Source organism: Squalius cephalus (assembly GCF_949319135.1).
Source record: "Squalius cephalus genome assembly, chromosome: 17".
NCBI lineage: Eukaryota > Metazoa > Chordata > Actinopteri > Cypriniformes > Leuciscidae > Squalius > Squalius cephalus.
In genome coordinates this window covers 18,973,270-19,000,543 of record NC_137138.1, presented here as the reverse complement: position 1 = coordinate 19,000,543, position 27,274 = coordinate 18,973,270, and the positions used below count along the sequence as shown (strand labels likewise).

The 27,274-nt window shown below is 38.0% G+C and overlaps 1 protein-coding gene across 13 annotated transcripts in view; it reads left to right on the top strand.

Moving 5' to 3' along the window:
* The window catches only part of nrxn2a (neurexin 2a), a 387,404-nt gene extending 360,395 nt beyond the window's left edge, over positions 1–27,009 (top strand). For 9 of the 13 annotated variants that reach the window (XM_079898733.1, XM_079898732.1, XM_079898730.1 and 6 more), the window contains 5 exons: positions 2,989–3,160; positions 6,412–6,501; positions 9,928–10,256; positions 21,461–21,539; positions 24,076–27,009. In XM_079898733.1, the coding sequence (XP_079754859.1) occupies positions 2,989–3,160; positions 6,412–6,501; positions 9,928–10,256; positions 21,461–21,539; positions 24,076–24,872 (1,467 nt within the window). In that variant the 3' untranslated portion in view covers positions 24,873–27,009. The remainder of the gene's footprint in view (positions 1–2,988; positions 3,161–6,411; positions 6,502–9,927; positions 10,257–21,460; positions 21,540–24,075) is intronic. The other 4 variants (XM_079898723.1, XM_079898734.1, XM_079898725.1 and 1 more) reach the window with 3 other exon arrangements.
* Positions 27,010–27,274: the final 265 nt, after the last annotated feature.

Sequence of the window (27,274 nt, the reverse complement as noted above, 5' to 3'; positions counted from 1 at the left end):
TGGCCTTTAATGTTTTTGGACTGTGTCTCAGTCATCGTTCTTATATTTCTGCAAAGAGGTCCAGTTTATCCAAATGTAAAATTCATAATTGCCTGTCAATTGGCTTCCTCTGTCATAGTTAGTCATGCCCTTATTTTTGTGATCAAGTCAAGCATTTTTATACACATCTCGTTGATTTTCATACCGAGTGAGACATTTTACTCCCAGTATCGTATGACTAGAAAAGAGTAGGCCTATCTCAAATCAAATGAAAAATAGAGCAAAATGGTGAGTGAGGAGACTGATGAAGTGTTTCATAACATGGTTCCATCCGAACAACTGAAGCATTAAACTCTCTGTTAAAAAAACTTTTTCATTCCTGTCATTCTTCTACCTGGATTTACTTAAACAAAATGGATTGTGATGGTACAGTGAGTCTGTTACGGCAGAGTGCGTTTGAACTGACATTCAAATTGAATTAGTTCTTTTGGGGCAATTTCAGTTACTCATTGTAGCTGTCGAAGTACCTACAGCAGTATTGGATACTGGTGTGCATTTTAACTTACTTAACCAGTAAGAATCAATCAGCATCCAGCAAAAACCAGGCTGGGCCAGCATGAAATTTCATTAGATTATTTGAAATTTGCCAAATATTATTGAAACATATTGAGAATATGTCCTTCTATGAAAACATAACTTTTCACATTCTCTTCTTTGTTTTGTTGTTGTTATTGTTTTAGCTTGACTTTTGTATGAAAGTATAGTTTGCCATTTGGCTAAAATCCTCTTGTGTATTCATTCAGTAGATTAGCCCTCATTGGTATGGTAAGGAGATGTCAATATCAGACCAGCATTAGCACACACTCGCTAGTTTTTTATCTCCGCCCTTTAGACTCCAGAACACACTCTGCATTCACCTCATGCTCTGTTTGATATTTGTCAGACATCAGCATCTCAATGAGAACCTGTCAGTTGAGGTCAGAGGAAGGAAGGAATATATCCAAACTCTAAAGGTGTGTGGAAGTTTTATCAATCTGTGGCTTTGTCAGAGAACACAAAGCACTTTTTTATTGATGCTTTGGCTGTTTCCAGAGACTGATAGTGGCCCATGCTAAAGCTGTGGAATAGTAAAGTTACACCCTAACAATGTGACTATAAGAATGAGGTAGCATTTCTGAGGCGTTGAACGTTAAAGTGCGCCACCCAGAGTTGGCTAGTGGCAGGTGGAAGTGTTCTTGGGAGGGAATGAATCACTGTTAAAATAAAAACAGCAGGAAACTGTCAGTAGTTATACATGTCAGGATGTCAGTAGCTGGCGAGTCAGTGTGTGTGTGTGTGTGTGTGTGTGTGTGCGCCTTTGTGAGAAAGAGCGGTGATGAATGCAAAACATGGAGCCACACACCATTTCCCCTCCTGCATTACAAAGGACATTGCTGAGCTCCTCTCCCAAGGGTGAGCCACTGTACCATGACCAGATGTTTCTCTTTGCTCGCAAGATATTCCCCATCGCTCTCGCCATCATTCATTTCATTTTATTGTCATATCCAATACTAGGTCTTGTGATGGTGCATGTTATATCTAACTGTTATATCCACGTGCAAAACTATATATTTTCAAAATCGACTTGTTGGTGGTTGCCTGAACAACTTTGCAAACTGTCTAGCTGTCAGCACACTAATTAATGCATCTCTAATATATATATATATATATATATTAAAAAATACATGTATATGGTGGTTTCTTCGACTTATGGGACTCATCACAGGGGCTGATTTTATTTTTTATTTTCATTTGCAAACAAGCTGTAATTTTAGTCATGTCAAAAAAAAAGGTACATTAATGTGCATTTATGGTACATTAAAGCTGCATTCCATAACTTTTTTAGATTAAAATTATCCAAAATAAATTTTTGAGCAAGTACATAACCAGCCAGTGTTCAAAACTATCTGCTTGCCGTAGCTCGATTCAAAATGGTAAGCTTGTAATAATGTTTTTAATTCCAGTGGTACTGGTGGATTTCCACAGGAAATTTTAGCATGTCTTTGCGTCATTACATTACATCTGTACACATAAAGAAGGTGTCTCGGCTAATAGGCTATATTGCGTGTGAGGATGTTGGAGGTGGAAATTTATAGCCTTTTCTCACAGCACTTGATATAATTAAACTTATCAATTTGATGGCGGATCCAGAAAGGTTCAAACGACAATCACCAGTGACAACTGGAGATTCACCCGTTGTAAAATGCAAAGGACTTCGGAGTGGCTAAAGAAAAAAAGAGACTCCAACCGGGCCCATGCAAAGGATAAATATCGTAAGGGCATTAAATGTAGTCACGCAATGCTGATGTTGTTAACATTAACAATTTGAGAATAAAGTATAATTTGCACGGTTTGACGTGATATGATAAGCGATCGTTAGATTTAATCGGCGCGATTTACTGCAATGCTTTTTTTCCCTTAGTTACTTGTTCAGAACATTCTTATGTTGGTCATACTTCCAAAAAGTATAATCTGTGATTCCGAATGACAGTATCCACATCTGCACAGTGACTGACAGACTCACATTATCCTCAAAACATTGGATTCATCCGCGCTGTGTCGTGCCGAGGCACAACCCACGTAAAAAATAATTCCGTGAATAACTGCAATTGCAGATTTCGAACAGAGATGGCGACAAAGAGGAAAAACTACGGACTGCAGCTTTAAATGCTAGTTATTACATTTTGGAAGGCAAAGGATTTTATTTTATTTTATTTTATTTTATTGTTTTCACTACAATGTCAATGAAAAAAGAATACACCTGTGATGTATCCATTCATGCTGTTGGACATTATTAATAAAATGATTAAATAAATTGGTGATAGTGAAAAAGTGTATTTGGACAAAAAGTACACAAGACCAAATGTTCCTGCAATCTAAGTAAACTAGTCAACCTCACTTATCGACTAGTCAACCATCATGACTCAGCCTCAATCTCTACCTATGAATAAATTGTCCATTCTTACACAGGAACAAGGGAAGGTCAGCGTGATCTTCAATGTGGGCACAGATGACATCACCATAGATGAGCCTGCTGTTACCGTGAACGACGGCAAGTACCACGTGGTTCGCTTTACACGTAGCGGTGGCAACGCCACCCTCCAAGTGGATAACCAGCCCGTCATTGAGCGCTTCCCATCAGGTAAGTCCCCGTGGAGGACGAGGAAAGCCATCTGGGGGGGGGAGGGATCCCATTACACGTGTGGTTGGTAGAAATACTGGGAGCAGCTTCCCCTGGGACTGGACACATGGGGTCAGAGAGAGACACTGCATGTATATTTCCACTCGCAAATCAGTGGGACGTTGTTTGAAGCCATTGGCCTGGATTTGCATCCATGTTGGAGGCATGCCTTATTGAGGGGTACAAATTGATTTATAATTTCAAATGCAAATTATTTAGGTTTGAAGTGCGCCATTTTTACCCTCAAACTCTTCCCAGAGAATTTATGAGTCACCACATGCAGCGCCTAGATAACCACCGCATGCACAATCTAATAACAAATGCAAATTGACACATTTCCCCCCAAGCTGCCTTGCCTAATACATTCAGCCCGAGATGGATTTGGATCCTTTACAGTTCTCAACTTTAGCCAGCTTTGCTCTAGGCTGGCTGAAGAAGGTGTCTCTGTGCCTGTGAAGATCCACCATCCCTGAACTTTGAACCACAAAGCGCGCTTTCATTTTTTAGCGTTAGCCAAAACGCCTCTCGCAGGTTGCTCTTTGTACCCTCGAATATCCCAAGTTGTGGTATAGTCGGCGCCGTAAACTGTTATTGCACAGCCTTAAACTTTTGTAACAAGCCTTGATTGATGATCTCAACCCTGCAGTAGTCGTTCCCATGAACCGTCCCCGTCCTATACAAACATCTCGCTCTGCAGTCCCCTGGCCTTGTGTGCTTTCCAATTAAACTTGAGCAAACTCTCTCTCTCCCCACTGTGTGCTCAGGGAGCTGCCTTCCTCTCATAGATGCTGTTCCACAGGAAGACATTTTCTCCGTCTCTAATAGCAATCCTGTCTTTCCCGTCCTCGTTTTTTTTTTCAATCGGTTTCTCAGATGTGCTGCTTCACGCCGGGTTAGTGCAGCGTCAAGAAGTCCTTGCAAAAATATAGCTCTAGCCAAATAAAGCGGCGCCTCTGCTCACCTGCTACGCTCCTTCCACCCCCGCGTGTGGGGTCTTGTTTCGAAATTGCCAGAGGTTGAATGGCGCTGCGTCCCTGCAGCTCGGGCTTGAGATTCCGTCTGATTTCTGAAAGGGAAAATTGGTTTTCTACTGCTGCGACATAGGCTTCCCATCCGCCAAGTCTCCCCCTAAGCCCCCTCAGGAGGTGAGAGTCAGATGGGGCGGCCTTTCCAAAGCGAAGGGATAAAGCCCAGCTTCAAAGTCGTCACAGTCATGTCATGCTTCCTTTAAAACTGAGTTATGCGCATTTAAATGGAATGGCACGGCTTTTATGTGGCACCTGTCATCCCAGGGATTTAAAAACGATGATATTGGTCTTGCGTGTCATCCAACACTCGCAAAGCTCACGTGTGTAAACGAAGCTGGCTGTGTATCTCTTAGATTAGCGGGCTCGATTAATTCAGTTAATTAAAACGGAGGATTAGATAACCGGATATGTTCCCCGGTGGCAGATTTGTTGCTCCCTGCGGACACAGGCACAACTGACCGCTCGCCTCTGTGTTTTGCTCAGCACACCATTACATTGCCTTATAAATAAGAATAGTGAAAATCAGTGAATAGCAATCCATCAGACTTGATTGGTTTGTTTTTTCCTTTTTTGTCGCTTGCTCACGGACGAGACCTATTTCAAGTTTTCTTTGAAGGTTCAGCACAGAATTTACCACACATGAGCTCTTTTAACAGGCTTATGGGAGTGGGCGGTTTGGCCCTCATTCAGGTTGCAGGGTGGGTAGGACGAACGGAAAGGCTTGTATCTCACACGGCTGTCACAGAAGGAACATGACACAGTATGTGGTATGTCAAAAAAAATCTGTTAACGCATGGCATACCAACATCTTCCTTCAAGAAAGAATAGTTTTAACTGCATAATGACTTATTAATGGCTGTGTCTGAATTTCTGCACTTTCGTAGTATGTGGGTCAATGGCGCTACTCTCATCTTTTTTTGTTGTCTATTAAATACACCTCTTTTAGGATGAGCATATTTTTCTACAAAAAAATAGTTTTAAATTTTTTAATTAAACTACATTTTTACATTTCTAAGGGGGGGGGGGAGTAATCTGATATCTAATATCTAATCTGATATTTTGATTTATTATTATTTCTTAGAATCTCTATTATTCATTCATTAATTTTTACTTTTACTATGTATTTACTATTACACCATGTCACATGGTCATTAAATGCTGAGTTTATTGAAATTGGTCATTAAGTCTTATTGAAAATGGTACAAATGTTTTTAAATCAAACTGTATGAAAACAACATGAATTCAAAGAGTTCTTTTCTTAGAAGTTGGCACATGCTTTGAAGTAGATTTTTAAAAGATTTTACATTTTTCTTTATCATGAACACTCTTATATGTTATTGCCCCATGTACTGAATTTGATGAAGGAAAGGTTCTGGGAATGTCACGGCCGCTGCAAAGTTATATAGTGATATTTTAGAAGACATAAACGCCATTGCGTGTCAAAAATATTGACCGAGCCATTGTAATAAGAGGCATTAGGATAACGTGGATTTTGACAGGACAATGGTGGAGAGCAGAGAAGAGAAAACGGTGAAATTAAGAGATTGTTCTTTTGAGTGAGTAACAGGACCCGCAAGCTCATTTTAGCTCTGATGAAGGGATCTGTCAGAAAAAGGGAACGGTCTCTTATCTGGCAGCCATGACACCGAGTCGATCACAGCTTTTGTGTCTTTTTATAATTACACGTTTGCTAATTTATGCAGGTACCTCAAGATGTTGATACTAGATGCAGAACTGATTGCTTTGTTCGCATTTTGATTTCTTGTAGAGACCAGAAAATGTCTTCCGGAGCAGTTTTAACACTACCATTGTATAGCTTCACATTATAATATGTGACATTATCACTGATATCTTTGTTGTCCTATTGATTGTATGAAATTTTCCTCAAGTATTATTCGCTAAGATGACATCACAATTAACAGACCAAAACTAGAAGATAAACGATCACTAAATATGTCCTCAAAGCTTTCTAAACAGAATTAAACATGCTCTAATTAGTCTCAAGCTTCTAAACTGTCTAATAACTAAGTGCAATCCACCTTAAAACAACATAACTACCAGCATAAAGCTCGTTTAGACTTCCTAACTTGCTAAACTTGATAGTCTTGTTGCCATGTTTTTAACCATGTGACGCTTGAACTTCCAGATATTAACCTCTTATCTGTCTCTCTAAATTCTTTGAAGGGAACATTGATAATGAACGGCTTGCAATAGCCAGGCAAAGAATTCCATACAGACTTGGTCGGGTAGTTGACGAGTGGCTACTCGACAAAGGTAATAAAAATGGATTAATTAAACAATGACTTAATGACTTATTAAGGCTCTGTAAGAGGTGCAGTTCCCTTAAAACCGCAAAGCTGCGAGCCATTTTGAATTATAAACTTCCAAAAAAATCAAACCTTTTGCATTGGCATACAGTGGGCCAAAACAAACTGTGAATTGTGGCTGCCCACATACAAGCTAAATCCAATTGGTCATTTCCATGTGGCTTGTGCTTTTCATATCATATTCTTAAGTTAGAACTGCACCACTTCAGAGATAAAGGTTTAATCTTAAACATAATCCCTGACTAACCTCTAACAACGCACCATAACTGCAACAACTGTCTGTAAATAGTTTATTTTTCTTGCTGTCTTATGTTTTCCTTCTGTGATCCCCTCTGACTTCGCTAATTTTGAAGTAAGATGATTTAAAAAAAAACAAAAAACAAAAAAAACACTAACTCTTACCAAAGAAAAATATAATTATCTTTTCCAACCCCAAGCAGTTAAAGGGACTATTGCTTTTTTGTCATTCTAACACTTAAAATCAGACTAAAGTTTCAAAATCCCCTTTAACCCTTTGAGTCTAATGAAAACAAAACAGATTATGTTATTCGGACCTTTTGCTTAATAGTCTAAAACTCAACCGTGTAGTTATCTTTGGACCCGTGAGACATCTGTAAACAGATGAATCCTGCATGGTATTTGGTTTTCCCCAAGAAACCTTCTCAGTTATTAAAGTGCAGAAACGATCTCAGACACCTGCGTCAGCACATTATCAAAGGATATTGGGCAGTAATGCTCTACTGGATGTGTAAGTTATCAGACTTTTTGGTTGGTTGCGCCTTTTTCATCTATATGCAAACTTCTTTTCTATTCATGTGCTGAGCTAACATCACATCTAAATGTTAAGTGTAAAACAAATACACTTGCACTGTTTTTTTAATGGAAAACTGACCTTTCTAGGTCTGCATACCTTTGTTGATTGAACTCAATAACATGCAGAGTATAACGTGATCCAAAGTTCAGCTCTACATTTGTCTAAAAGTCATTTTCAGATGTTAAGCTCTCCCTTGTGCATCCAACTAACATATTTTGTCAATATATGATTGTATATATATATATATATGCAATGAGTATTTCCTCTTAGTATGATTTGATTTCCACCGCTCGATATAAATAGGGCACTAAACTAAAGCTAATTCCGTCTTAAACCCCCCTAAATCGAAACTAACTCAGAGGGTTAAACAGTCTAAATATTAATGAAAGACATTTTCGTTGCCAAATGAGAGGAAAATTGCTGTCAGCCTTTGCACATTCATATGTGATTTACAATGTCCCTTTAACATGTGCAATTATTTATCAGTTCTAATCTATAAGTAATGATAATGACACAAAGCCCTCATACATCAGGTCTGTGTCCTGTATGACTGTGGTGACTGGGTTTTGTGTGTGAAATTTGTGTCTGCCTCATGCTCTGTATCTCAAAGGCTCTTTGGTCTCCTCATTCTCCTCCATTAAATGTTCTAACCTCTGTCACTGGCTCTCGTACATTTAGCTGCGAAGAAAAGATCTGTCCAACCTTGAGTTAATCACTGGAAAACCTTTTTTGCCTTTTCTCCATACATGCGAGAAAATTTAATCTCATTGCACATTTTAAATAGCAGTGGAAGGATTAATGCACACCTAAATATGAATATTCTGTTCGTTATTTGCTCAAATCTCTCATGTCGTTCTAAACATACGCAAGACACAAAAGGAGAAATTTTAGATGCTGTCCTGATCGCTATATACCAGTGAACGAGAACTGAATAAAAAATTATATTTTAAAAAACTATCCTAAAAGTGTTCTTTTGAACACTAATAAATAGCTTAAAATAGCTTTTCATTGCTTTTTTAGTTAAATGAAAGTCAATGGAGTCAAATGTCAATTTGGTCCTCGTTGACTTTCATTGAATAGAAAAAAACAGTTCTAATATAAAAATATGTCTTCTTTACTTGAAAAAGAAACTTGTACAGGTTTGGAACAACATAAAGGTAAGCAAATGATGACAGAATCTTCATTTTTGGGTGAACTGCCACTGTAAGTCCCATGCAATACTATCACAGAGATGATAAAGAGAGCATTTATATCATATTTTTCTCATTGGTACTTTATATTATGTCACCGTATGCAACTGTCCTTAATGTCACACATTAATCAGAATAATTGTTACACTGTACAATAAAAGTACACGTGCAAGTGGAAAGTGGCCATCTGGCTTCTTCCCACTCTATTACGACATGCCTTTCAGAGGTTATGGTCTTTTTTATCTCAGCTCTCATGTCAAACTTGGTTATTTTCAACTGTTAAAACTGAGACCCTACTTGTGTTAAATGGCAACCCTTCATTAAACATTAAGTGGCTCTCACAGAGGGAATAACAACTGCCCACTTCATAATCAGCTGTGTCAGAGTACCTGTTCATCAGGATTAAATGGATGGCGGCAGTCCAGCACTTAGGGGCCAAAGGAAACGGCACTTTGAGTTAACCATCCTTTTCCTCTTTAAGTAGTAATTCTGAAGGTTTTGTTGGCATTTAATTATATCTAAAGTTTGGCCCGATTGCTTAACATTCACCATTATAATTCAAAACCACTTGAATCAAACCTTTAACGCTGTGACTACCTGTTACAACACTGAAGTTTTATATAATATTGATTCAGATTCCTTTTATTTTCCTGAGCATCAACTAAATGATCAATTCAACCAGTGGTATTTTCTATGCAAAATGACTCAGTGACAATGGAGATTCTGGGGACGAAATCCTTAATGCAGAGGCATAGTGTGTGTGTGTTTATGTGTGTCTGCGCCCCTATGTATGTTTATTTGTGGGGTTGGAGGAGATACTCCTCTTGCCTCAGTGACACATTAACATTTGAGCTGGCAGATGACACGTATTCATGCAGATTATCATCAACAAGGCATCTGTCTCTGAATAAAACATATCCAAAACTCTTTACATACTCATAAATATTGTTTTCCAATTTGGTCCTCCTTATTCAGTTCATTATCCACAGCTCAAGCCTTGCTAGTTTAATGAGACTCAAATGATAATATACAGCCATTATTCTATAATGATAAGGGCTCTTCCGTTCCTCCTCTCGTAGAGGAGCCACCTCAGGCTCTGGGAGTGATCTTTGACATCATGTTTAATACAACATTTTGTCTCCTGCACTATCCAGGTCAGAAACGACAGCCATTAGAATTGGAGATTTTCATCACCAGGTTCAAATGTTAAAAGTGTTATCAGCTGATTTAGACACATCCTACCTGTGACGCCAAAAACAGCCTGTACTGATGGTCGTTTTTTGCTTCTCTGTCTCTCTTTACTGTCGTACTGCTCTCTCTCTTTCTCTCTGTCTTGCTCTCTCTTCATCTCCTCTCTGATGCATCCCAGGTCGGCAGTTGACTATCTTCAACAGCCAGGCAGCCATAAAAGTGGGAGGTCAGGATAAGGGGCGGCCGTTCCAGGGCCATATCTCAGGCCTGTACTATAACGGGCTGCAAGTGCTGAAACTGGCGGCCGAGGGGGATCCGAATGTGCAGGTGGCAGGAAACTTGCGTTTGGTTGGGGATGCACCCTCCGTCTTGTCCACAGAGACCACCTCAGCCACCCCTCCGGCTGCGGCAGACATGTCCACCACCATAATGGAGACCACCACCACCATGGCCACCACCACCACCCGTAGACAGCGCTCTCCCAGCCTGAAGGACAGTATTACACAGGTGAGGATGGGACGGTGGAGATTGCCATCATACAGAGAGACGGCCCTCTTGTTGGCCTGTTTCTCTTGAATGTGAGGGATGATGTTGCGTTTATAAAGAGTTTTGTTTTACAAGATGTCCGGTTGGTGATCGGCAATAAAAGAGCTGACAGGACAAACCACACTGGGGTAAAAAATCTGTCATTTATTGCTTGAAAAAGAGCTGTCACTCAGCATCTGGAAGGCCCTGAAGGAGAAGAATCATAAAGCTCAGATTCGCATGTGTCAGGATATATCTCCCCCACATAGACTTTCCCTTTCATTCCTCCCACACATAGTATTTTACTAGTCACATTTCCTTTGAACGGTCCTGCAATTTTCTGAAGTGATTATTTTCTAAGCCTCAAGAAACATATTTAGAGCATTCTTATGAAAGCAAACATTTGAACGGTTAAATTTGAACGGGGGGGCGGGGTATGGGTCATTTATTTTACCGTATAATTCACTGTATATGTGTCTGGAAAATATATTTTTTTTTATTTTTTTTATTTTATTTTTACAAGGTTAAAAAATGCTACACAAATGTATATTTTACATTTGCAATAGTTTGAAATTATTTATATATATGTGTATATATATATATATATATATATATATATATATATATATATATATATATATATATTGAAAACTGAATTTATTCAAATTCATAAACCATTTTTTGCTCTCTTTTTTTTTTTTACTAGAAAACAATATAGCGTATCCAAGACTATCACAAATCATTCTCACAATTTCAATAGAACCCCGTCTTATCCAGCTAGATAACTTTGGGCCATCTTTAACAGTGCCCTGATATTTCTGAACAAGCTCACAATTTATATAAATGTAAGGTTTTATTTGCTTAACATGCTGGTTTCTCTCTTGTCATTAAAGCATAGACTGGCCATTGTTGTTCCTAGCCCAGCAATTCTTCATGCCTATCGACAGCCTAAAAAATTCTATATATTTATCCCCAAGCAGCATCTGTAAAATGCTGGAGCACAAGACTATTAATTTTGAGAATATTGAGAGTCCTATCTGACATGTCTGTGTTGTCTCTGCCCCCCATTCATCACATATTGGTAGCGAGTTAGCAGCGCTTGCCTCCCCCACTGTCAGCCTTTATTCATGTGGTGTTCAACTCCATTGATCAGGAGATGCACGTTGATAAGAATAAAGGCCAAGCTCAATAACAATCAGTGTCAATCATAGCGAAACTGCCAAGATCCATAGCCACCAGAAGCAAACATTAGCGCAACTGAGGACGAACACAGATTCTCTCACGTGCAAGCTGTGAATCACTCTTAATCCGTGCTGTTCTGGGTGTAAATTGTCATACAAAGCAATAGCATGGAAATGGGGATTTGAGTGAGACAGCTTAGTGCTGAGGAAGTCCCAGTGCACCACTCCTCTCCTCATCTCCTCAAGATGAGTAAGACATTTATGTGGAATAGCACGTGTCTAGACTACAAATTTATTCCTTTATGAACTATATATACATTCACTGTGTAAAAAAAGACATTTAAAAGAAAATTTCTCTAGATGTGTGTAGTTCAAATAGATTACTTTACCCAATATTTGAGTTTTCTTTGTTTTTTACGTTTATAAGACCAACATCAATTGTAAGTCGATAATATGCAGAGTACTTACTTCATCATTAGCTTAGCAATATGCTAATGTCCCTATTGAAATCAATTGATTTGATCCTGCACAGAACACATGCTAATGTCACACACTATTGAAATCAATCAGCATTGGTTTTCAGCGCGAATGCTGCGAAAAACACATCTTAAACGGGAAAGAACTTTGCGATTGACTGTACAACTACATTTGACAAGAAATCTGAAGTATATTTTTACAGACTGCTGAAAGCTACAGAACAGAGAAGAAAATGGATCGCTTTAATTCATAGAAACAACTTGACTCCAGGCAGCGAAAGGTGGATTTGCAGTTACCATTGAGAACGTTTACATGCACCACAGTAAGCTGATAACTCACAAATATCAGCTTATTGAAATAACCAGTTTTCGCTGTTTACATGCAAACCAGTAACCATGACAACGCAAGTAAACAGCAGCGCGTTTACATGAATTTATTAATAAATCAGGGGGCTGTTCCATAAAACAAGATTAGAGTATAAGCCAGGCTTATTTCGGTTAGTCAGACTTATTGTCGGTGGATTCTGTTTCATAAAGCAAACTTAAAATAGTTCAAACTCAGTTACCCTGGCAACTTATGCTGGGAAACTAGCCTGGTCCAGGGCAGGCTAACTGTCAGGCTAAGCCTCAGTTGTTACACAGATCCTCTAACACTGACCAACAAGAACACAATGATATTACCACTGACACTCTCTCATACCATTATTGGACTTTATTAACCACTATTAGTCCAAAAATAAATACACAGTATACAGAAAATCAACTTAAATAAGGCTACAATGATAAATTAGACAATATAGACCTATATAGAGAGCCTAAGTCCCTCCCCTTCCGGTCGACCACCATGGGACCTTATTTCGGAAAAACATTGTATGGTAGTCAATGGCGAGAGACAACAAGTATTTTGATCTCGTTTGAATTGTGCCCTGATTTACACATATGATGTTTGTCAATTTAAAAGATACATTTTAAAGTCAAGAAAGTCGCAGCTTGATATAAAACTGCTGAGGTATAAGACTGTGAAAACACGTAATTACAAAGACTACAAACCCAGAAGGCGCACACGCGACGTCATTCCTTTTCTCTCAATGAATGAAGCTAACTTTACTGAAGCTAACGTCAGTCATTGTTTCTATAGTCTTACATAATAATGGTAACGTTATGCCGTCATGCCTGAGTGTTTTGAGCCAGAATACACACATACGAGCAACGGATCTTGTGACGCACATAGTGCGAGACAAGAGATGTAGTTCATTGAGCAATTTTCACATAAAACTAAACGTTACTCTTCTGTTTTATGACAAACTGCGACTTTCTTTACTTTCATAATTACCTTTTAAATTGGCAAACATCATATGTGTAGTTCAGGGCACAGTTCAGACGGAATAAAAAGATAAGTTATCTCTCGCCATTGACTTCCATACATATTTTTTCCGAAATAAGGTCCCATGAGCCGGAAGCGGAGGGGCGGGACTTAGGCTCTCTATAGATAGATAGATAGATAGATAGATAGATAGATAGATAGATAGGCCTAAATACAATATATATATATATACTACAGGTTTTCTTTTTTTACTGGCTGAATGTTTTGTGCCCAAGATTTAATTAGATTGTTTTAAAGATTTATGAATACATTTCTCTCTGGTTTTGTTTGGCAGCTGTAGTACATGTTTATGATTAGAAGAACATTAGAACACAATCTGAAAAAAGCTTTGTAAAGCAGAAGTTAAAATCACAAAATTAAAAATAAATAATTACAAAAGCAGAGTATACATTTTAACTGGTAAGATGAATCTGAGCTTAGTAATTGACAGTATTAGCCTACATTTGATTTACCCATTACAATAGTCACTTTACAGTTATTGCTATCATAAAAATATACACACAGGTTTAAAATTCTAAATAAGGCACATCTAATGTCCAAATAACAAATATTTTAGTATATATATATATATATATATATATAATGTACTTTATTATGTCTTTCAATTCAAACACAATTATACAAATTGACCGTTCCTTTAAAGACATCATATTTTCCCCCAATAAATATTCCTTATTTTTCCTTCTACTTTTTTTCTTTTGTGATAATACCCACCAACACATAGCCTAAAAACACACATGATTAGAACAATAACCAAAAAGTACATAGTTAGACACTTTTACATATGATTTAAGGGGGAAAAGACAAAAAACAATAAATAAATAGTAATAAAAATTTAACATTAACATATTTATATCAAACTCTTATAATGACACATAATTCCTAATAGTTATTCAAGTAATATTATTTGAATATCAAATATTCAATATTAAATAAGTAAATAAATAAAATAACAAATAACTAGAAATAAAAGGGAGGGAGGGTTATATAAAAATGTATGTAGGCTAATATATATTCCTTTATTTTATGGAATATTCTTTAATTTTAGAGTTGCACATATCTTTTCAAAATGTATACATTTGCTCTTAATTTAATGTTATCCTCTCCATAATGTACTTTAGAAACTAAATCTACTCATTTAAAACTGGGGATTCTTGCTTTCTCCAAAAAAATATTGCATTAAAAGCTGTAATTCTCAGCATTCTAAATAAGTATACATCATCTTTATTAAGTAGCATAGGTCCTATACCCAAAACTATATTTTGTATGTAAGGAATAATTGACGACAGGCCGTTGAATTATTAGAAAAATAATGCACACCCGAGGTGGTAATGCGGTCACGACGCGAAGCGGAGTGGCCGTTCACCTCGGGTGTGCATTATTTTTCTAATAATTCAACGGCCTGAAGTCAATTATTCCGCTTATACTACAGTTACCACACCTCGAAACATTGTTCAGATTATGTATTTCAAGACGTTTGTAAAGTTTTTGTCATTAAAACGCTCTTGTATGTAGGACTAATTTCTTACGCATCTAGTCCAATGCCTCCGTTGCTAATTCCAAAACGTCATTTTAGAGTTAGTAACGGAGGTTTGAGCCACTGATAGCAGACTAATGCTGGGGACACACGACTAGCTGACACATTCTCTGTCAAAGACTGTTTTCATCGCAGCAGCAGATTTTAAACACCGACTTTGAACACAGACTGAACGCGCGTTTGGGCATTATCAGTCATAAGTATCAAATTGCATTCATAACCGGCCTTAAAGTGTGTCCCCGGCTTTATGCAGTTATTAATGCAGTTATTAGAGAGAGAGATGTTGCAATAATGAGACAGAAAAGCATGTGCGTCAGTATTATTAGCCTATTTATTAATTAATTTAATTCGTTTTAATTAATTCGTTCATTCTTTTTTTTTTTTTTTTTTTTCATTGACAGATGACAGTAGACTATAGCCAAATAAATGAAACACAAAGCCCTTTTAACAAGTGGGCCTATAAATAATTATTTATTTATTATTATCTGCAATAAAAATCCGTACTGCAGGACTATCCATTTATTTAGCCTATATTCAGTTTAGTTTTCTATTGATTATAATATAGACAGGACTATATACTTTATTTATTCAAATTAAACTGCATGTTTCTATTGATTGTGAAGCTAGACATTGAAAATTGCAGATCAAGCGCATGGGGCTAAATGCTTTTTATTGTTATGAATTGTATCCTATTTTCCGTTATTACCGTTAACTACGCGAAGTGATATGGAACTGTAATGCGGTCAAGACCTGCCTGGAACTACTTTAGCCATGCGTTTCCCTGAAAATAATGCACACCTTAGAACGTTCGGCAACCAATCAGATTCAAGCATTCAACGGCCCTGTAGTATAACTCTATATATTTAGTTTCTTAAAAAAAATCTTCCCTGAATTATAGGCTACTTCACTGAAGTACTTCTGTTCGCTAGAAGTTCAGTGCAACTCCTATTTGGCGCGCATGCGCGCAGCAGCGCTCGTTCAATATGAAAATTAGCAGCAAAATGGATACATTTGCATGACTTTCGAACATTTACAGATGGAGAATATAACTGTAAAATGTAAGTTTTGCACTGAGGGGGAAAAAAACATGTTACAAACGCATAAAACAGCACAAAATATACGCTGTTTGATGGTGGATCGATTTGATCCACGATCGACCTCTAGGGCTGCTTAAGAAACGCGTGCACACGCAATTATCTAGACTAGATAAACCTGGATCAAATTAGTGAGATTGCGTGAGCTTCAATTACCTTTTATGGAACCACTTTAGCCCCAACTTATTTGTTAGGCTCATTCAAGTCCGGTTTTGGAGTTTAATCCCCGCTTTTCTAAGCGTCTTTTATGGAACAGCCCCCAGGCCATGCTCCTGTGTGACGACAAAACAATTATTTGCGTATCTGACTAGAGTATTTCATTTATGTCGGTTGTGATGTTAAATAAAGCTTGCAACTTGTCAGCAGGAAACTTACAGCTCGTATATGTGACCCTGGACCACAAAACCGAGATGCAACTTTTTGAAAATCTGGAATCTGAGGGTGCAAAAAAATCGAAACATTGAGAAAATCGCCTTTAAAGTTGTCCATTTATGTTCGTGCTTTTGCTGCATCCACTCACAAAAATATTTTTTATATATATATTTACAGTAGGAAATGTACAATGATCTTTACATGATCTTTACTTAATATCCTAATGATTTTTGGCATAAAAGAAAAATCGATAAAAATTTAAATATAAATTTATAATTTTCTGGGTCATGAAAGAGTCCTTTCCTGCAAAATGCTCGCTCTGTCTGGATGTGTTTAAATCTGCACTAAGTTCCTGTCACATTTCACACATGCGCACTTCAATAAGCCAACAGAAACCAGGTTAATGCTTTTACAAACCCTGCAAAATCGGAGTAGGAGGCAAAAAACTACCTGTGTCGACCGGTTTATGCTTAAGCCGTTTATGACCTTACTCCGATAAAAGAAAACATGTTTCCGCGTTTACATGACCACGTGCGTTGTCGTCTTATTAAGCACAATCGGATGTTTTTAAATAAACACTTACAAAAAACTATACAAGTTTTAGAGCTGGATGATATGATGATATATATAACATTGATATGAGTGATCACCCGGATTTAGACACTACCTATTTTGTATATAAAGCGTTCAAAGACAAATTTGTTTTATGCATTTCTCCGGCGTCGAAATCAGGCTCATATAAATGTCAGGAAACACGATTCCTGGCTGCATTTCAATATCCATGGATCATTGGATCTTTGGTAAGTTGTAAGGAACACTATATCGAGTCCAACCTTTAGTTTAAACTGATAATCGTTTGTTTTAATCGCGTTTTGACAGTTTCCTCTATTAAATCCAGTCACCCAGCAGCTCCTCTGCCACTCATTCCGGCTGAGGGGGTTGTGTTCCGGCGGGAAAGTGACATCATTCCCTCTATACTAATGTTATACTTTTGAAATTAATTGTAAAGTCGACACCGTGCAGGGTTTTGTTTTTTTTTAGTTTAGAAACATGCTAATGTTACTCTATTGCTATCAATTGTGAGTCGATCCATGCATTGTTTCATCATTAGCTTAGCAATTTGCTAATATCAGAATTAAGATCAATTGTAATTCGATCCTGTGCAGAATGTTTTGTTGTTAGTTTAGCAATATGCTATTGTTACCATTTAAATCAATTGTGAGTCGATCCTGACAGCTAATCCGTTTCCATCCTATAAGAGATGTCATACTCACCAGAACACTGCAGGGGGCGGCAATCCAGGCACTGTCCGCTAAAGAGCGTACCTCAATGGTGAACAAAAGGTGGCTTCTTAAAAACAGCATATAGCTGCGTGAAGGAGAAAGATTCAGATGCAATAGGGTATATGTCGAACATCACATGATCAAACCGGAACACTGGTCTCATCGCATCCGCTTGTCAGAGAAAGTGTTAACAGTAGTATGAACTGATGCCGATATCTATGGACTTTTACGGTAATCGGCTAACCTACCTAGTTCACTTCGTTATTGGCATTTATTCTATTTAAATATATAAATGTTTGTGTGAAGAAGAAAAAACTTTTAGATATCAATCTGCATATGCGAGGGACATTGGTTATGCTTATCTTTGCTTGCCCCTTTAAGTTATCTTGAGTAAAACAGCAATTTTTTTCACAAAGCACATACAAAAGACCTGATCCGGAAGCGATGCGATCTGTTTTACAGAATACGGAAGTTAAGTAGCACATAATCCCTATTGACACTCAGGGCTGCATTCCACTCCAAAATTGTCATGCCCTTCACTTGCTAACTTCCCTCCATCCCGTTCACTCGGATGTACGTCATTGCTTACGTTGCATGAGTGCCCACTACTGGCGGAACCTTTGCAATAGGCTGAATTGGAACGTTTTAAGCCCTTGATCACTTAGAATCCACTATGGGGTTGATTTAATATTAAATTTTTTCCCTTACGAAATTGTTTAATGCAGCATTCTATATGTGTTTGAGTTGTTTAAATTAAAAAAAAAAAAAAAAATAATATATATCATAGAGTTGTTTGTGGTGAGGTAAATTAAACGTAATATGCGTTGACGTCACGTTGACGCTCGGACACCATTGGCTATTGCAAGTGCAATAGCGTGATTATATCAGTCTTCAGGAATTTGGAATAAAGGAGTTTTCCCAAAGTTTAAGCTATTACGCAATGTTGAGAGACCAACTCGAAAGGGAACAAGACCAAACCACTTTCCCTTTTGATGAGGGGATCGCTAACATGGGAGGACACGCGCTGCAAGGCAAATAAAGAACATTTCTCATTTTTATGGATGGAAAATTGAGTCTTGCGAAATGTTATTCCTAATGATAGCATCATGTTATTATAACTATGCAATTTTGTCATGATGATATTATGGATTATCAATATATCTTTGTGGGCCCCTCCTCCCTGAGGGCGCCTTTTACATAGTTCCACTATTACCCCCTGACCGAAGTGTGTAGCATGTCGATTTTCTGCTTATGTAAGAAAGGTTACATTTAGGATGCTCTATAAGGCAGCGAGGCAGCTCAAATCAGACCTTGAATGTCTAAATATTTGAAGGGCAAACTCAAATCAAGTGGTCTGAAAATCAGTCAGAGCTGCAGGGTCAGACATATGTAATTATTTCAGCCTCATTTTCAGCGGCTTGTGCTGCTTTGTATCAAAGCGTCCATGCATCCAACAACTCAAATCTTTTGATCTAAGATTGCTTTTCCACGACCTCAAATTTGTGCTTCATTTGAAGTGAACCTTTATGACTCCATGTAAATCACAGCTCAAGTCAGAACACTTGCAGCGTTTTGGAAATTGTGCCAATAGTGTATGTTAAGTAAGCCCTTGATCAAGCTGACACAACACTGTTTCCCTTTTCAGGATTTGGATATTGAAAGTGCCCTCGACTTTCTTTTTGTCATATCAAAAAATTAGTCATGGCGTATTTGTAAGGAATGTATGCACGTATCAAGAAACAACCTGCAATTCCAGTGTTCATAATAAACTTGTCTTACTAAACACACAGGCATTGTGCAAAAGTGCAGATAAGAAGCGCGCTAATTATCCTTTAATAAACGCAGTCAGGCAAAACTAATGCAGCAATGCGTCTTTTAATTAGAGGTTGGAAATGTCAGAGTCTTTACTATTTGTAAATCAGACTCAAAAACCAAGCAAATTCATCTTAGCTTTTCTTTTGTCTCAGTAAATGCTTTAATCGTTCAAAGGTAGGCTTTTTGTTTAAAATAACCCTGATGGTGCTGTCTGTACATTTACATCTTTATTTCTTTTCGTTTCAGCAGAATTCAGCTACATCAGTATTTGATGGATGTCGAGGACATGAAATGGTTTTGTTTATTTGGTGTAAATAAAGCATAATAACATTGCTGATATGATGGAGAGCCTTTGAAACAGAATGTTTTGCTCAAAAAGCTTACTTTCGAAAGTAATTTAACTCTGGCCAATTCAGAATGTTTGTAGCTGACAATAGTGAGCAGTCAGAGGACAAGAAAAACACTAACAAAATGGGGACTAGATCAATACGACACTATTTCAGCCAGACCAATTAAGACTGTCTGCAGGCCAATTCAGTTACGTCAATCTTGGTCAAAATTATCAGTGTTTAAATGCATATGTGAAGCATATTTGCATACATTAAGTCAGAATCTTATCGGGTCTCGAATGAAGAGGTTAAAACGTATTATCTCAGTAATCACATCATGGAAACCATGCATTACCTATTTAATGGTTTACCATGAAGGTTTTCATTATATGCATATGTAAAAGCTTTAGCTCTGTCTTTTGTGTGTGTGTGTATTAAAATAGAGAGCACAAATGCAAAACCTGGTGTCACCATCAATGAATACCTCCATATACCTCATCTAGCGATCGCAGGGGAAGTCTCATTCTGTCGATGCCTCGCAAACAGATAAATATGCCCATACGAGTGAACAGCGAAATTGTTCTGACCTCTCGATGGGAAAGGACAAACTGATGGGTCCAAATCAGTCATGGCCCAGATCCAATTACATGTTTTATGAATGTGAGGTATGAGTCGGGAATGTTAATTCAAACTCAGGTCAAACCAAGGGGCAGCAAAGCCATTTGGTCTAGTATCACATCATCATATAAATTCCTCCTCAACCAATGGGTGTTTCTTCAACAGTAGACGCTTTTAGTACAATCAAAACCGTGGACATGCATCACAGAAGATTTTCTGGAAGTCATGAGTATTTTTACTACAGTGTTTTAAAATGTCATTTGATGTGATGGAAATGACATTTTAAACATTTCTGAATTAAAATATTCTCTGATGTTAACCGATCAAAAAGAGATTGAAATTCAGGAACGTTCGTTTGTTACGACATAACCTGATAGAAAAGCTTTTGCTTTCTGTTTTGTTTTTGTTTTTTGCACCTGATGAATTGCATTTTAAGTAATTAACTTGGCAATTAACTTTAAGTAATTAAGACAACACTCACAGGAAGAATATGTGAATAAAAATGTGTTTATGTCTGGTATGCTTTTGTTTAATGAATTCATCAAACGCACCATTGCATGCAGATAAAGACTGCATTCTTGATAAACTAATATAAGTATTAAGTAATGATTGTGTTTAAAAAAAAATGTAAGGGGCATCTGTAGCATATCTTTATGTCATTGTTAGCACCTTGCTTAGCTATAATTTTTTGGGGGGGTGGGGGTGGGGGGTAGTGGTTTTGGAGGGTGAGCACCCACTGGCAGAATCATAAATCGTTGCCTATGAATCTTCACTATAAATATTGAAATTCTTTGTTTATTCCAGTTTTTGTTTAAATAGTCATAGTTTTACATTTTTAATAATTCATATGTTTATAGTGAATTTTCATAGTTTATGAAAGTCTGGGTCTAGGGCAAAACTATATTTGAAAAGTTGGGGGAAAAAAAAAAAGCTGAAAGTTGTTAGCTTTAATAAACATCAACCCCTGAGACATAAATGTCCATATATGACGAAAGCTTACTGTCACAACTACTGTCACAAGGTTGTGGAGAAATCAGATTAAATGGAATCTGCCTCCAGACTTGGAAAAAGAACCTGTATCCTGTCTTCTCTTTCAGAACTCAGATGACCTGCTGGTGGCGTCAGCCGAGTGTCCCAGTGATGACGAGGATCTGGAGGAGTGTGAGCCTGGCACTGGTGAGTACACATACGTACAACAGCACTGAAACCACACAGACCTACACAAGCTTCAGATGGTCAAACTACTGTCTTAAATAGAAGACTTTTTTTCATTAAGGAGAGGTTTTTAATGACATTATCCAATATTCCAATTGGATGTAGTGCAGTTCCATAGTCTAATTCCGGCTTGAGCTTCAACTAGGTTGTTTTTTTTTAAGACCTCATAAAATTCCTGTTGAGTTCATATGTAAAATGAAACTATTCCATAAAATGACATATGATGTTTTGCAAATATTCAGGAAATAACATTCATCAGTTGGATCTGAAATGTCATTTGGTAACACTTTATTTTAAGGTGACGTAGTTACATGTTACTACAGTACATGTACTTACTATAGTAATAGCAGTAAATTATGCATAATTACAAGTAACTAACCTTAACCGTAACTCCATAGCAAGTACATGTAGTTAATTAATATTACTCAGTACTTATTTGAGTAAGTGCAATGTAACTACGTCACCTTAAAACAATGTGTGACCAATAATTTTTACATTATCATTTGTTTCAGAATTACTGAATTCTGTTTCCCATAATGCTTATCTGCTAGCACTATTCCCCCATATTAACCTTACAGACACTATGAAAAAAAATAAAAGTATACTTGGGAGCTCAGCTGGTCATTTAGGTTGCTTGCTACGTTTAGGCTAAGGGTTATATTTCTTGAAGGGTGGCCTTCTCCTACTATCTGGGCTATTCATAACGCTAAGTGGTCATTCCACTCCATCGTTGAGTTCCACTTTGGTCATTATATACTGTATCAGTAAATTATGTGTGACATCAAACTGTGTTGCACATGTAGTACATGGAATTAATACTCTGTGCTCAGCTATTGCTCCTGTGATTGTGCAGTGTTGCAATCATTCAGTGTCATTGAGTGGTTGAGTTCTTTATGATGGCCCATCTGGAGAATCAGCTGTTGCTGTTTGACATTTGTCCAAGCCTCTGGTTTCATTTCAGATTATTTTAGTTGAACAAAATGTGGAAAATTAAATGTTTTAACCTAGACATTTCTTATTAAATAATTGGTACAACAGTCCTATTTTTTGGCTAGGTCTCAAAATCTAGTCAGCTGCCTGCCTAGCTTGTTTGGGCATCATTTGAGTGCTCCTGACACACACACAAAAAAAATTCTCTCAAATTGTCAGTTGAAAACCTGAAAAACCTTCAAAAATAACTCATTGTACATGTAATTTAAAGCATTATAGCTTGTTTCCTTCATGGATAAGGTTGTCCCATAATGTGATGTGACAAGCTTCATTCAAGGTAGAGGATGGAGCTGAGAGAAAAGTTTTAAAATGAAAGTTTTAATAATTATTATTTTATTTCTTTAATAATTGTTATTAAAAAAAGTTTCGGGTCGGTAAGATTTTTTTGTTTTTGAAAGAAGTCTCTTATGCTCATAAGGCTGCATTTATTTGATCATAAATAGAGTAAAAAATTTGAATTTTATTACCATTTAAATAACTTAAATTATTCATTACTTCAGTGTCACACGATCCTTTAGAAATCATTCTAATATGCTGATTTGGTGCTTAAGAAACATTATTATTAATGTGGAAAACTGTGCTGCTGAATATTTTTGTCAAAATATATATATGGAATCGTTTTCTTTGATGAATAGAAAGTTCAAATGAACAGCATTTATATGAAATATAAATCTTTTTCTTTAATATTTTAGTCTTTACTGTCACTTTTCATCAATTTAATGCATACTTGCTGAAAAAATGTCTTTAAAAAATACTAACCCCAAACTTTTGAACAGTAGTGTATAAAATGAAAATGCAGTGTTTTGGTTAGCTCAACCACATGCTAAATCAGAATCAGACGAGTCTCGTGCACGTCAGTTTGAGTGCCATTTTTATGAAGTTCTGCCTTTAAAGAGCATCTCATATTAGTCAAATCAACTTATGATCTTCCATTTTGTTTGTAATAAGATGATTCCCTATATAGGCATTACCGCTTACTAAGTTTTGAGACACAGCATTTAAATGATTTATCACAGATTTTATCATTGCAAAGGGACAAATCTGTATTTATACAAGTTAGATGAAGGACTAGAGCACAGATGAGTGTGTCAAAGAGTATAAAAGGGGAGAAAAGTTGTGTTTTTAAAGGGACCATCTTACACACCTTTGTTTTTTGTAATTTGCTTTTTTTCCATGCAAAAATCATGCGGCCTATTTGTTGATGTAAGTGACCCAAACTCCATGGTTTGCTATATTGTTTAACCAAAGAAGAGCCAAGAGCTATTCAAGATATGAGTTGGTTCTTTTTTAGATGTTATTTGAGTAATCTAGACATATTTGTGTTAGCCATATGAATAGGTTTAAAAAATATGTTAGCTTTTTTTCATGTGAATAGTGTGTAGAATCTTTGTCCTAGAATAAATTGCACATAACAAATAGATTTAGCGTGTGTGTACTATTAGATGTAGCTATTGTCGGGTCCTCGCTAATTCTTCTTCCTCTCACCCTTTTTCCTCTCTCATCCTAGGAGGTGAACTTGTGTTGCCCATAATTACCGTGGACACCCAAGACCCCCTTCCCATGGCCACCCGTTACCCCGCCATCCCCGCCCCTCCCACTTCCCTGGCCCCTCTCCAAACCACCAAAGAGTCCCTCGTTCTGTCCGACCCCCGTCCGCCGTGCCCTCCGGACCAGGAGGACTGCGGCGACCCCATGGAGGTGTCGGCCTTCGGCTCCGGAGAAATGACGGAGTCCGATGACGAGGACTTTTACAAAAACTCCCCCATGGTCACGGACAGGACAGTCCTGCCGCCGCCCCCCGCCGTGGGCAAGGGCGGAGGCCAGGGCCCAGGTGACCACCGTCCTCCAGCCCCCGCCCCCACCACCCACCCCAACCAGCTCCACATCCCCGCTGGCAAAATGAACACCCGCGACCAGGTGCTCCTGCCACCCGCCCCGTCCTCCCGTCACACTCCAGGTCTAACCTACCCGCCTGATTTCCCCCATGTGCCCACAGCTCACCCCACCGACCTGATGGAGAAGGCCCGCCCGGGCGCCGTGGAAGTGATCAGGGAGTCCAGCAGCACCACAGGCATGGTGGTCGGCATCGTCGCGGCCGCCGCCCTCTGCATCCTCATCCTCCTTTACGCCATGTACAAGTACCGCAACCGAGACGAAGGCTCTTATCAGGTGGACCAGAGCCGCAACTCGGGCTCCGAAAGCAACGGTGCCGTAGTGAAGGAGAAGACGCCGAGCACGACTGCCGCCATCGCCAAAACGACCACCAAGGGCAAGAAGAACAAAGACAAGGAGTATTACGTCTGAGCGAACGAGCGCGCAAGAGAGACTGAGGAGGAGGTTCAAGACAGGAAGTGTGCTGAGGATTTTAAAACTTTAAATCACCTCCTCTGCATCCTCAAGCATTTAAGCCACACAATCTTCTGTTTACTTCTCCAAAAAGTTTTTTCTGCCACCGAAAGATATGGACGTAGGGAATGAGGAGAAAGGCCCTAATGGATAGATCCTCCTTTCGTTGCTGTCTTTGCGAAGCCATTGTTGTATGTAATTTTATCTCTATCATGTCTAAAGAAATTCTTCCATTACATTCCAGATGATGTAATGGCCTCTTTGCGATTAAAAATGTATGTTTTGCGTGGTCTGGGCCTCCACAGGAGCGTAACAAAACACCATGGACAGGGAGAGAAAAGCCGCCGGTTTAACTGATGTCTCCACACACGAGCTTTTGGTGCTATTCCTGAACCTTTATTTAATAATACCTTCATAGAGCTATGAAATTGAGATCTTCTACAAGACGCTCGCTGGCCCTCGTTGTAATAATTTATGAAGAACAGAAGCCGATTGTGTTAGTTATTTGCATGAGACAAGCAGATGCTCCCATCAGTTCTTGTGGAGATGTTAAATCTGACACCTTTTTTGGAGGGTGAAAAGAAAAAAAAACGTGTTCAGTTGAAAAGGCAGCGTCTTCTGTTTTGTTCTCTGATAGAGCCGAAATACCAGAAGAGTTTGAATTCATTTCCACTCGGATATCTTTTGTCAGGTGTAGAAATTAGGATTTATCTGTCCCTGTCATGAAACACATTAATCTAATTCTTTTTTTGTTGTTCACCCGCCATGGTTTCATAAACACGTTCTCACTTAGAATCGCAGATCAGACGGCGAAGCCTGCTTTGACAGCAACACCTCCACCAGCGGGTGTAGAAAAGCTCAGAAGGTTGTTAGAACTTTAAAAAGCCCACAAAAGGCATATCTCTCTCTCTCTCTCCATGGTGTCGAAACATTGTGATCTGTTAGGCTACTAATTGTGTTCCATGCATGATGTATTCACATTCAGCTTTCCATGAGAGTATTTTGATATGAAATACATGAAGTTGATAACTCTCATCTCACCCGGAGGGATTCATAACACCGTGGGCGAACACGACGCAGACAAAAGAGACCTCAGAAAGCGAGACTGTCCTGAACTGAACATCAGCTTGGACAAAAGATGTATCTATGTAAATACAGGACATTGCTGAAAACACTTCAGGAGACAGGTTTGTGTGTATCGTGCACACAATACGTATGCGTATGTGCGCCTGTGTGTGTGTGTGAGTGTTTGTCCTCGTTCGTCCTCCGGCATGAGAAAGATATACGCAAGACTACGAGAATTCTTTCTCTTGCCTCCTATATTCTCTATGGTGTGAAACTACAGCCCAATACCCATCCGAATGAGACTACAGACACTGAAACAAACAGGATAAGGAGAACAGAGGCGAAATCATATTTTGAGAACTGTGTGGCATCTCTTCTAGGAGGGAAAAAAGGAACTTGTTCTCATCAGAATGCCAGCTCACCTCCTCCCAAACCTTGAAGGAGAGCGTAAAAGAGCGAACTGACAAGACTTTTATGGATAAAGCAGCACAACCCAGTGTCCAGACTTTTGTATCTAAGGACACCTCCTGGAAAGGAGGAAAAAAGGAAGAAAAAAAAAAAAAACACAGTATACTGTCTAGATATTTCTCACATTTGAAAATATGGTTTTACTGAATTGACATTCCTTGTTATTACAAAGAGGTTTTTGTTTAGTCCTTTCTCTGCAAATGAAAAAAAAAAATAACGTTAATAAGAAAAGATATTACTTCAACTATGAAGTGATTTTCAAATGTAAAATTCTGGGGGGAAAAATGTTTTGGGATTTTATTGAATTTGGTAAAATATGAAGCATTACAACTAGCCATACCTCCATTACCACATACTACTTTTTTTGTTACGCCATCGACAGGGCAATTTATTTTGTTTGTGTTTTTGTTTTGTTTGTTCTTTTAAGATATAATTGTCATTTACCTATGCTGGTCAAAGTATATTCCCGTTCTTAATGTAATTGTAAAGTGTTACTGTGAGATGAAATCTAAATATGTGTACATTGACAGAGGGAAAAATACACTTGGTTCTATACTTCGTACTGATTTGTTTAGTGTGGTCTCTTATTTATTAAAATGTTTGTCTTAAAGAGTTATACATATTAAGCAGCAATTTCTGAGGGATCATGTGACACTGAAGACTGGAGTAATGATGCTGAAAATTCAGCTTTGCCATCACAGGAATAAATTACATTCTTAAATGTAATAAAACAGAAAACAGTTATTTCAAATTTGAAAGAACATTTCACAATATTACTGTTTTTACTGCATTTTGATCAAATAAATGCAGTCTTGTTGATCATAAGA